The following is a 12,387-nucleotide window of genomic DNA, read 5'->3' on the forward strand; positions in this document are numbered from 1 at the left end:
TGCATGAACAATTAAACTGGTTGATACTTTTTRTTTGGGAAAAATAGTTATGTCAGTATTGTTGTTGGTTCACCACCAACATAAATTTCTTATTTTGGTATAGAAACTGTTTCATTTGTAAAATATTCTTTTCCCTTTAAGGCTGTAGAGTGGTTAAGTGAATTGCTGGATGCTCTGCTCAAGACGCATATCCGTTTGGGAGATGATACTCAAGAAACTAAAGTTTTACTGGAGAAACATAGAAAATTCGTTGATGTTGCACAGGTGAAACGAATGACTTTTTTAATCTAGAAATTTGAATTTTGTGTTGTTTCAGAAGAGATTCCAAATAGGATTGCTGCCCTGTATATATACTGAACCACTGTTAACTAATTGTCTTCATAGTTTACCTTAATGTTTGAATGAAGAAATGCAGTTTGCTGGAACTGGTCATTAGATTAACAAGATTTTGCCAATAGTGACACTGCGGTTCTGTCACCTTTAGTTTGCTTTGCCTATATATATATAGTCAATGCAAACCAAGAACATAAGTTTGACAGTGACTTTTCTTAAAGGCATGTATTTCAGACAGTCTTTGTAATGATGCTTGAAATATTGCCACAAAGATTATGAAAAATGAGTAAACTGCTTGACTTCAGTCTGTTTTCTGTTATATGTTATGAACCAGAGCCTGCCTTTCATTTGGTTGTCCAGATCAAGTTGACTATCAGAGTTTGTTAGCCCTGCTCATGCAGGGAGTCCTTTGTACTAGTAGAGTTAGGGATAGAAGAGGAGTAACTTTCTTGGCTGTATCAGCCAACTAAAAAATCCTGTTGTACAGAAATGTACTGAAATTCAATTCATTAAAGCTTTGCACACTTGTTTGCAAACCTTCGATAGGCAAAAGGAGTATGTGTAAGTTGCATCTTCTCCAGGTACATTTTCAGATGCTTGCTGTTATTTAGGAGCATCTAGTTCAGCTTTGCCAATTAACAGATGTGTTTCTCTCCCCCACCACTTCCAGAGTACTTACGATTATGGGAGACAGTTACTGCAGGCTACAGTTGTGCTGTGCCAGTCCCTGCGATGCACTTCGAGATCCTCGGGGGACACCCTCCCGAGGCTGAACAGAGTGTGGAAGCAGTTCACATTAACCTCTGAGGAAAGAGTACATAGGCTGGAAACTGCTGTTGCATTTCATTCAAGTGCTGAAAAAGTGAGTGGGATAAGAAAAGTAGCATAAAAATTTAAGCAAAATTTAAGCATGATTTAATAAAAATATGTAAGAAAATTTTCCAGCGCATATTTTTGACTTTTTAAATGTTAAAAGAAAGAATAGGAATTTAACAAATAGAATTCTTGCATAAGAATTATGTTACTAATTATAAGACTTTTTCAGTACTTTATTATTTGCCCATAATAAATTGTTTTAGGGACTGTGTAACAAAAAGGAGAATCATCTCAAACAGATGATATTGAGTTGGAACTGGATAATTTTTTTTTAAAAACTGTTAATAGCGAGACATTTGTTTAGACTGCAATTGCTAAAAGCAAGAAAGATTTGTGTTTTTATGTAAGATATAATACAGAGTTTTGATAACTGCTTAAGAATTTTGCCAACTTGAAAGCAACAAATTGCTTATAATGTAATCTTCTGAGAAGTTGTGTAGGTGTATGAAACTCTCAAACATTTTGTTTTCTTACATGCTGAAATGCTACACCTTTATTTTACACTTGGAACTTGCTTTCTTCCGAGCACTCCCCTATCCGTGTGTGGTTTTCACGTTCCTCTAAGCGCACCCAGCTGATGTTGCTTGAAGCCACAAAGAAGGAGGAGTGGTCAGCAACAATGTTGAGGAAAACTTGCTGCTCAGTAGCTTTTTACTGAAGGGAAATGCCAGGAATTAGCAAATACCTGAATTCCAGAAAGCATCTTTGACTATAGTTCATGGAAGGCTTGACCTTTTGGTATCAGAAATATTTTTTTCTCTGTGTTTATAAGTAATAAATATTAGAAAAGCAATTTAGGGCATTCATCTCCAATGTCGACAACATTATCATTTAGAAAAATGCAGCCTTGAATACAGTAAAAGTTAAAAAAAAAAAAAAAAAAAAATGTTGTTAAAGAAGAGCATAGATGAAAAGTTTATTGATATGCTCCTTCATTCCTTTCTTGATTGTATTAATTGACTTCATGAGAATTGAAAGTTGCTGGAGGTTCATAAAAGCAGAAATCATTTGTGCTGCCAAAGAGCTGAAAATAGTCTTACCTAACACTAAGTCTCGATTGTCTCAGTCCATATTACAAGCATTCCTTCCTTATTACAGTAGTTAATTGCTCTATTCTTAGGCAGACATAAATAAAAACAAGTGGATGCTTGAAAAAACTGTTTTGTCCAAAAGTGTAATTCTGCTGCACTATTTTTGCATATTAATTAGTTTGCATATTAGTTTGCATATTAATTTTTGATCATAAAGTGCATGCTTCCATAATTGGAGGGGAAATGAAAAAGGAGGAAAAAAAAAGAGCGCATTTGGAAGAAAGTATAATATTAACCACTAATATCATAGAATCATAGAATGCCGAAGGTTGGAAGGGACCTCAGAGGTCATCGAGTCCAACCCCCCTGCTCACGCAGGGTCACCTAGAGCACGTGGCACAGGGCTGCATCCAAGCGGGTTTTAAAGATCTCCAAAGAAGGAGATTCCACAACCTCTCTGGGCAGCCTGTTCCAGTGCTTTGTCACCCTCACAGTGAAGAAATGCTTCCTTAAGTTCCTGTGGAACTTCCGATGCTTCAGTTTGAAGCCATTTCCTCTAGTCCTATCCCTGCTCACCACTGAAAAGAGGCCGCCCCCCTCCTCCTCACTGCCTCCCTTGAGGTATTTATACACGCTGATCAGGTCCCCCCTCAGCCTCCTCTTCTCCAGGCTGAACAGACCCAGCTCTCTCAGCCTCTGCTCATAGGGCAGATGTTCCAGGCCCCTGATCATCCTCGTAGCCCTGCGCTGGACTCTCTCCAGCAGCTCCACATCCCTCTTGTACTGGGGAGCCCAGAACTGGACGCAGTACTCCAGATGTGGCCTCACCAGGGCTGAGTAGAGGGGGATGATCACTTCCCTCGACCTGCTGGAGACGCTTTTCTTAATGCACCCCAGGATCCCGTTGGCCTTCTTGGCCACCAGGGCACACTGCTGCCTCATGGTCAACTTGTCGTCCACCATGACACCCAGGTCCCTCTCTGTGGGGCTGCTCTCCAGCAGGTCCACCCCTAATCTGTACTGGTGTCCAGGGTTATTCCTCCCCAAGTGCAGGACCTTGCACTTGCCCTTGTTGAACCTCATGAGGTTTCTCGCCGCCCAGTCCTCCAGTCTGTCCAGGTCCCTCTGGATGGCAGCACAGCCCTCAGGGCTATCAGCTACTCCACCCAGTTTGGTATCGTCGGCAAACTTGCTGAGGGAGCACTCCAGCCCTTCATCCAGGTCGTTAATGAATAAGTTGAACAGGACCGGACCGAGAACTGACCCCTGGGGGACACCACTAAGTACAGGCCTCCAGCTGGACTCCGCACCATTGACAACCACTCTCTGCACCCTGCCATCGAGCCAATTCCTAATCCACCTCCCCGTCCACTCATCTATCCCACACCTTCGGAGCTTGCCCAGGAGGATGCTGTGAGGGACAGTGTCAAAAGCCTTGCTCAAATCCAGATAGATGACATCCACCGCTCTGCCCTCATCTATCCAGCTAGATATTCCTTCGTAGAAGGTGATCAGGTTAGTCAAGCAGGATTTCCCCTTGGTGAATCCATGCTGGCTACTCCTGAGCACCTTCTTCTCCTCCATGTGTCTGGAGAGAGCAGCCAGGATGAGCTGCTCCATCACTTTCCCGGGGATGGAGGTGAGGCTCACCGGCCTGTAGTTACTYGGGTCCTCCTTCTTGCCTTTTTTGAAGACTGGAGTGATGTTGGCTTCATATGGGTCCAGCTCCATCACAGAAAGATTTGCAATCATTTTTTGAACTCTCATTCACTGTGTGAATTCATTGCAGGATATGGTTTTTAGTTTTGAGATGGCTTGAAAGGGGCTCTTCATTATTCATGTTTTTCTGTTTCACATTGCTGTCTTGCATTTTTAATAATGCAGGTTATTTATTGTTGGAATAGCAAGACTTCTAGCAAGACCTTATTCTTTTCTTCTTCTTTGTACTCACTTAGSAGTAATACAAAATACATTGACACAGAATAGCAGCTGCCTTGGCTCATCTTCTCAGAATAGCTGAACCGATCTCACTCTTCAAATTTATGAATCTGTTTTGATTGTTGAAGACTGATCTCATAAATGAAGTGCTGAAGATGCTGGAACAGCTTTCACTGTGACACTTAATAGCACTTTAAAAACTAGCTGCTATCTTTTGTGTACTTCAGTCTGTTCCCTTATTGTTTTACAGATTTTGCAAGAATGTCCAGAGCAGCCTGAAGCTCTTAATGAAATGGAACAATTCGATGAAATTGAAGCTGTTGGGAAATCGCTGTTGGACAGACTAACAGTGCCTGTAGTTTATCCTGATGGGTGTGTAAAATGTTACTGTAATACCTTCTAAATGTGCTTTTGGTCAAGTTTCATAGTAGTCTCATAATGTGCCTAAGAATTATGAATGTTTATTGCTGGAATTGAACAGGTAGGATTAGTGCACTAATTCTCATTAAGAATTTTTCCCACTTTTTTACAGAAAGCAGACAGGTCCTTTCTCAAACTTGCCAAAGACAATACGCCTGCTTTTCCAATTTTGTGATTTTTTTCAGTCTTAGTAATTACTAGGTTTATACAGTCTTTACAATGGTGAAGTATGTAAAGACAACAGAACAACAATCTGATCCTCTTCTCTCTTGAAACCTGTATCAGGCTTACATGATTTTATTGTATGATTAATATATTCCAAATTACACCTATCTTAGATTATGAGCCTATACCTTGAGGGTAAATTTTAATGATTTATTCAGCTTTAAAACAGTACCTCTGTCACAAGTTATTCATACCAAATGAAAAGTGATTGCTGTCTCAGACAACAAAACCTAAACTGAACTTGTATTCTTGGTCATGATAATATTGTTCTCTATGTACAGTGAAATACACTTTGCCCAGCGGGATGTTTAAGTTCCAAATTGATTTCTTTTAACTAGATATAATCAAGCCTTGGAACTAGGCTCTGGATGTGTATATTTTATTCCTTACACAATGACTAATGAGTCACCTGAGAAGACAAGACTAGTGACTAAAATAATAGTGATGTTTTCCATATGCTGATTGACTGCTCTTCTGCCAGAAGTTACGAGGCGCTTGTCTGGCTCCTGTTGCAGCAAAGTCTGGTTCTTCACTTCTGCTGCGGGTGTTGAAATGCAGGAATCAAAGGACTGAAAATATTAGAAAGGCTGATTGCCTTATGTGTTTTCCGAGTGTTCCTTGCCAGTCTTTCCCTTAGATTTTTTTTTTACTAACAGCTGTCATGTCAGCTACTCAGTAAGTTGCAGTTTTTTGGTGCTCTCTTGATGAGCTATGATCCCAGTTATCCTGACCTTCAATATTACACGTCTGTGATCAATCTCAGACTTGACTGTGACTTTCCTGAATGCTGTGGACTATTCCTTCAGCTCATCATGAGTGTAAAGCTCATCACTTGAGAAAATGCTTCTTGCTACTATTTGGTCTTTCCATTTCTAGATTTAAAAATTTTTAGAATGACATTGTGAATATTTCCTAAAAATGAATGTATTTTCTGTTTTCAGCATGCTTTGAAATAGAAACAAGGACATATTTTGGAACATAAGCAAATGCAATCTAAACAGTCATATTTTAATCAAGCTTGTTTATCTCTCTTTTGCTTTTCTGTTTATCAGAAACACATGCACTCTCTTAGACTGAGTGAGTGCATACCTGATGTAGTGCTGGATAGTTTTGTCTTGCTTATGAACCTTGCCATACACTACATAAATATTTTATTTGAAGAAGTCTTCTTTTCTACTCTTGAAGACAGTTTTATCCTGTGTTTGCATAACTGCGGATTAGAGAATACTGTATCTGTCATGCCAGGGAGTAGAAAATCTTTTCTCTGTAGAAATGGTATTTTTCTGATGAACAGAGCCCATTGGTAATGCCTCATGAAGGTGTTCTCTTGCACTACTGTTAGTGTTCTTAATAGGTTTAAATCTTAATATTTTTAAATACAATGTCATTCTCTTTAAGAATAGGCAGTAATTTTGTCATATTTCATTTTTAAAGGGACGGTATAACCAYAAACTGTACTTTTTCCTGAATATATCTTTAAATTTACAGTCTAATATATAGCATCCAGCCCATCTTGTGATACATATTTTTTTTTAATTTATTGTAGATGAATAGTAGAAGACTATTAATGCACAGCTTTGCTATTTTCTGGTAGCACTGTCAGTGTACTGAATATTTTACTACTGCCTCAACAGGTCTTTCTCCCTCTGGTGAAATTTTTGTCATTTATTTTTTCAAGAAGGCGAGATACATTAATATCAGTACAGTGCATTGCATGCAGTTGATACTCTCCGACCATGTGACTTGAAGCAACTAGTCTGTACTTTTTCCCTAAAAGTGGTATACGTTTATGGTAGGGATGGTAAAAGAGACTTCAAGGATGCCATCAATATTGGTTTTTAGATGATAAATTCAAAATGTTGTTACTTAGTGATTTGATTATTCAGAGAGGTAGCACTTAAAGAAAAACTGCCCTTTCAGTAGTGCATTTGAAAGTAGCCATAGTGTTTCAGGCTGTGAGAAAAGAACTCACAAGTGTGTTGTGTTTGTTTATATTTAAAACTTTTTATAGTAGATTTTGCATATATGGTGACACAGTAAAAATAGTAGCTGCTATTCTAAAAATTATTTACTTTAGTAGACTGTTGGAGGAAAACCAAATGTCAGTGTTCTGCAGAACTTACCTTGGCACCAGTTAGACCCTAGGAAAGCTCCTTGTAAAAGARCAAACTTGCTGCACTGCTGAGTTTTGAGTCCTAARCCAGTGCTCAATGCAGGCATGAAGCACAAGAGCTCTGGGTACCTGCCTGTGTTCTAGGCTGCCTCACTGAATCCTGAACAGTATTTTTGCTGGAATTTCTTCATCTGAATTCTGCCTGTGCCTTCTTTCTCAGAAGTGGAATTTTAGATGTCCTAACTCCAAAGATCTCATGCTGATCCTCCCTGGGCATTCTACTCTTTGCAAATTGCTTTTAAATATTTAAAAACGGTTTGCTCATTAGTAGAAGTYGTGTAAGAAATACAGGGAAACATCCAAACMTTGTACAGTGCCCACAGAYGTACTTCTTCATTAGCCTCTTCACCATTCTTGGGCTTTACTGAATTCTTCTAGGAAGGTCAGATCCCCCTCCCTGTCCTGCTCATGGCTTCTGGACTGTGTAAGAAAAAAAAMGTGTGGCCCTTTTTGTGATCATGCACACAACTGGTCTCTTCCTGTGCAAAATACTGATGTTCCGGTATCCTCATCTTCTGTGTCTCTCAAGTTTCTGTCCTACTGCTATTTCCCAAGTCTGTTCCCTCTGTGCATTGTAAGAAGGTTTGGTGCCTGTTCTCCTCCTTTTGAAACATTTATTTTGTTCATATCSTGCTTTTGCTGACAAGGTGGTTCATGGTTTCCCCAACCATGTTATTTTGTTATATTTGAGCAAGCTTGCTTGTCTTCAGTTTGGGTGAAAGATGATGTAACTTGATGGGATGTGTCTGTCACACAGAGATTGTTCAACCTCATTCAGAATTCATGGATAGATAGACATCCATCATTGTCATGGTACTCAAACTGGCAGATTGGCTTGTAGGCAGCCAGAGAACAGAGGTACAAATAGTACTGGGAAATCTTCATGGAAGTTTTTCACCAGGATTTGACTGTTCTGAAAATTCAGAGAAACTTTTGGGTGCGAAAGGATAAATTATTTACATTAATTTTACCAAGATGTGACAAATTTCATCATTGTTATGTCTTCAAAGCTTCTTTAAAGGTGGCCTTTAAACCTCAAGAGAAAAAGTGCCTATTTTTCTACACTGCTTCTTGTTTCTAGAGTTTGATATTTATATGTATATTTGTGCACTGATAATTTTTTTTCTTTTTTTAGTTCTGAACAGTACTTTGGGAGCCCAAGTGATATGGCTTCTGCAGCAGAACACATCAGAGAAAAGATGAAGCTAGTTAGCCTGAAAAAGCAACAGCTGAGACAACCAGAAGCCACTACGCCAGAGAGCTAATAGACTGACCCTTGTCTATCAATTCATCATAGGACTTCAGTTTGTAATCCAGCATGTTGTTTGCATATTACAGAATTTGGCATAATATATTAAAATGCATTTCACAGCCGTTAAAAAAATTCTTTATTTCAAATTAAATGTTCTCAGTATCTTAACACTGTACATCTATCAAGCCATAATTATTTAACATGCTATGAAACCACAGATTCCAAGTATCTTATGAAAAGGAGCTGTAAACTTTGCACTGAAATTTGCTGTAAAGCTTTACCTGACCTGTCAGCTGCTTCTTAGTTAAACAGCTGATGCAAGCTTTGAATGGTGCTAAAGAAAGYATTAGGAATTCCACCTTAAAAAATTGTAGCTCTTTGCTTCCTCTGTCCCCAGGTGATGTAGTCATTTTAGACTGTGGGCAAGTACCTGCAGTGTAGACAGTGGTGACCTTATAATTTTAATTTGAAATAATTAAAAAAAAAAAATCATTTTTATTGTGCCAGTATGCAGCCTATCCATCAAATCTTTGATATATCAAATTCATTAAACAGATGGTTTTCCTATTTGTATTGATAATGTATTAAAAGCTGTTTGTGCTTAATAAAAATCATCTTTTTAAAATCTAATATATATTTGTTTTGGCTTGTATTCTCATTCATGTTACACTCTGTGATAAATGGTAGTAAAAACCCTTCAATCTTGCAACATATTTACAATGTGTGTTTTGTTTTTCTTATMAACCAAACTGTTTAGTACCTTGTAGCTATAAATGGAAATGTTCTCAAACTATTATGGGAGTGGGAAGCCACTGTATTTTTTCTGACTTTCTGATAACAGTCCTCGCCCCATAGTGTGTTGGTATGCCCATAAGTCACCGTTAAACCAGTAACAGCTTTGTTCCCAGGTAAGATCAGCATGCATCTCTTGTGCTTTGTTTTAAAATGTTATTTCCATTTGAATGCAGAWCTTGAATAATGTGCTACCCATGGGTGCTGCCTTTGAGGATAAAGATTTTCATCTAATTAAAAAGAGCTAATGTAAAGTTCTTAACTTAAAACCATGATATTAGTAATAAAGTGAGATTTAAGAGAAGGCAGTTGGACTGAAAAAAAAGTCAACTGTGCATAATTAAATTAATTTCTTATTCTTAAGGATTTAATTTCGATAAACTTACCATGTTATTTTCTAGAAGATTGTGTCTTATCTGACCATTTTCAAATACTGTCTGAAACAGAATAGATTTAAGTATATTTGGTATCCCACTATATTTTGCTCCCGGTCAGCGTAATGCTCCGTTCTTGTAGATATTACTGTTACTTACTTTTCACATTTTCTGGATAGCTTTATCATTCAAATACAGATTTGTCTTTGATTTTTYGATTTTTCTGCACAGAACAGTGATGTGGCAATGATTTCTCTATTAAAAATATTCAAACTTGATACTTAAGGTACGTTGGAAGAAAGACTCTTGTATTTTAATATTTTAGATGTTATGGTATAATACTGCTCTAATGATATAGTTGAAAATGAACTGAAGTTTTATAGACCTTACTTCTAAAGACTCTTTTTATATAAAACATCTTAACCTTGCATTTAATTATTCAATTCCTTGTGAGATTGCAGCTTATGCAATGACTAATATTTAGATAGGCTAATATATAGATAGTGTAAATATAAAAGTAAATCAAGACTATAGTCATTAATAAGTACTGTCTCTACTTGTACAGTGTTTATTTAGAAATAGATTCCCAATAAAATAAATAATGGTCTGCAGTGTAAAATCTTGTTAAAATGTTAGTTTTCAATGCACAAGTATGTTATGAACCCGCAGCTTTTGTCAGGTTTCTAATTCTATTTTTATTTTGTTCAGGGTCTGAGTAGCATGGTTACAGAGTAAAAATATCAAGTACTTGTTCATAGGACGCTCTTTTTTTTTTTTATTTCCAGCGAGGAACACAGCTGGGAATAAGATGGGGACAGGATTTTTCTACTTTGGAGGTAAAGTGACATCTGGAGTAAAGAAAAATAAGTAGTGAAAGCGTGAGTAGATCCTGATCACAAGGAAATACTACTGAGGTTCAGCAGTAATGATTGTAACTTGTTTGTGCTGCCTCCTGCTTCTGAATACTTTCTATCCTGTAAATTCTACAGGATAATTTTAATCTGTAGGGGGAGGGTAATGCATAGGATGAACTCAGTACCTAAAGGAATTAGGAAGGCAAAAACTTGATGATTTTTTGTACATTGTTTTGAAGCSTTTGTCCCTGAAGCCTTTATCCATCAACTCTCTCCAGCCTCTTGTAACAACTGGAAGGGAGTCAGTGCTGTAAGAAGGGCTTATGTTAGATTTCTGTTCTCATGTGAAGAAACTAAAGCTGAGAAGAAAATTACTTTTTTTGTTGTTGCAGGTAGTAACCGTACAGTCATCTTAAAAGAAGTTTAAGGATTAAGCATGCTTTTTAAATGTATAGAGCTTAAATATAAATATGGCTATACATGTTTGCAAGTTTCTTAGCTCTTCTGCAGTTTGTTTTTGATTTTGATTACTGTTAGATGATATGGATGCGAGCTCCTGTTAGGAAACATCTAATGTGCTTCAAATTAGATGTAAAGAGAAGGAACACTATGCATATCTAACAAATCCTTCTCATTTATTAAGTTCAAACACCTGTGTATAAAACTTCTGAGTAGGTCTGGTATGAATATTATTAATTTCTAAAGCTTTCTTTATGAGGGCTGATTTAGCTGCAGGCCATCTGTCAAACTTCCACAGTTAACCGTGCACATTTGGCTGCATGTGACCCAAATGATCTGAAGGACTGCTTGGTGCAGCTTGCCACAACGTGGTCCGTGCTGTGAAAGTGTAAATGCTTTGAGCTCTTTGGAGGACCTAGCCATTATGTATGCCATGTTGTTTTGTTTCTGCTGTACTACTGTCCCTACCAGAAAACAACATTATACTTACATTAAGTAAACTGGAAAAAGACTTGTCCTAGAACATGCACAATTAGATGTTTGGGTATGATATAAATATTTATGCATAAGTAAAAAATATAGATATAAATCTATTTATAATATAATTGTTTAGGCTAAGTCTGTGACAGCTCCATGTAAAAGAGGCTGAAGAACTGTGAGGTAGAGAATCTTTGGCTTGCTATGAATGTGGTATAAATGCTTGCCACACGGTATGCTTACAGTTTCAGCTTGAAATACTCCACTGGACCATATTCAAAATTTCAAACCAAGCCTTCATTCTAAACTTTTACACTTAAAGCCCTCGTAAATAATGGTCACAGTTGGAAAAGATGGAGTGACTGTTCTGTGCACCATATTCTTCAGCTCTAGACCCTTCCTGCCATGGGAACACACATTCAACAAGAGTAAGTAGACATCTAGGTAGAYGTTGCATAAAAGCAAATATTGTAGGATCTGAGGTAGGTCAATCTAAGGAAAAGGTTATGGTGGTAGGCAGATATGTAACAGCACGTGCAAAGGAATGTTGCACGCAGACCAGGACTTGTGCTCTGCTGATGGTGATTAGGACCAAAGCAGTTGACACAAGCTGTGGCATGAAACATTTAAAATGACACTGGCAAGGAAGCTCTGGGATAGASAGACTGCAGGGTTGTAGTAATTAGAAATCTTCAATAGCAATTGGCAGCAGAATTGCAGAAGTGAATGTACTTTGATCCAGCCTTGTGGATCTTGCCCTATTACATACTTTAATTACATAAGTTAAGCAACTGGCAGATCATTCTTGTATTACTTGTACTCGGGAACCTGAATCATAGCATCACCTTTGAGTTTGCCTCCTCCCACTTTTATTTTCAAAAATAGCTGGCAATTTGATTCATTAATTGGGTAATACAGAATTGAAAGCGTTGTTGAGCTGTTCCACTGATATGATGACAGGATGGGAGCTGTGAGGTGAAATGGAGACTGAAGCTTATCCTAGTGGTTCCAAACCACCTCTCAGAGGAACTGATAGAAAACGCTTTGTTTGAGACACTTCATATCAGAACAAAGCATGAACGAATACTTAGCTCTCAAAACCCCTGATTTCTGTTCACTGACATTCTTCTTGCACAAGTTAATGTGTTAATTTTAGTAATAGAATTTTGAGAAGAGGTTCATT

General features: G+C 37.7%; 1 protein-coding gene across 2 annotated transcripts in view; it reads left to right on the forward strand.

The window, feature by feature from the left end:
- The window catches only part of SESTD1 (SEC14 and spectrin domain containing 1), a 44,913-nt gene extending 36,205 nt beyond the window's left edge, over window positions 1–8,708 (forward strand). For both annotated transcript variants that reach the window (XM_026052044.1, XM_026052043.1), the window contains 4 exons: window positions 142–264; window positions 1,004–1,195; window positions 4,429–4,550; window positions 8,132–8,708. In XM_026052044.1, the coding sequence (XP_025907829.1) occupies window positions 142–264; window positions 1,004–1,195; window positions 4,429–4,550; window positions 8,132–8,261 (567 nt within the window). In that variant the 3' untranslated portion in view covers window positions 8,262–8,708. The remainder of the gene's footprint in view (window positions 1–141; window positions 265–1,003; window positions 1,196–4,428; window positions 4,551–8,131) is intronic.
- The last annotated feature ends 3,679 nt before the right edge of the window (window positions 8,709–12,387 follow it).

Source organism: Nothoprocta perdicaria, unplaced genomic scaffold (genome assembly GCF_003342845.1).
Source record: "Nothoprocta perdicaria isolate Ctin4 unplaced genomic scaffold, notPer1 scaffold_83, whole genome shotgun sequence".
NCBI classification, from domain to species: Eukaryota; Metazoa; Chordata; class Aves; order Tinamiformes; family Tinamidae; genus Nothoprocta; species Nothoprocta perdicaria.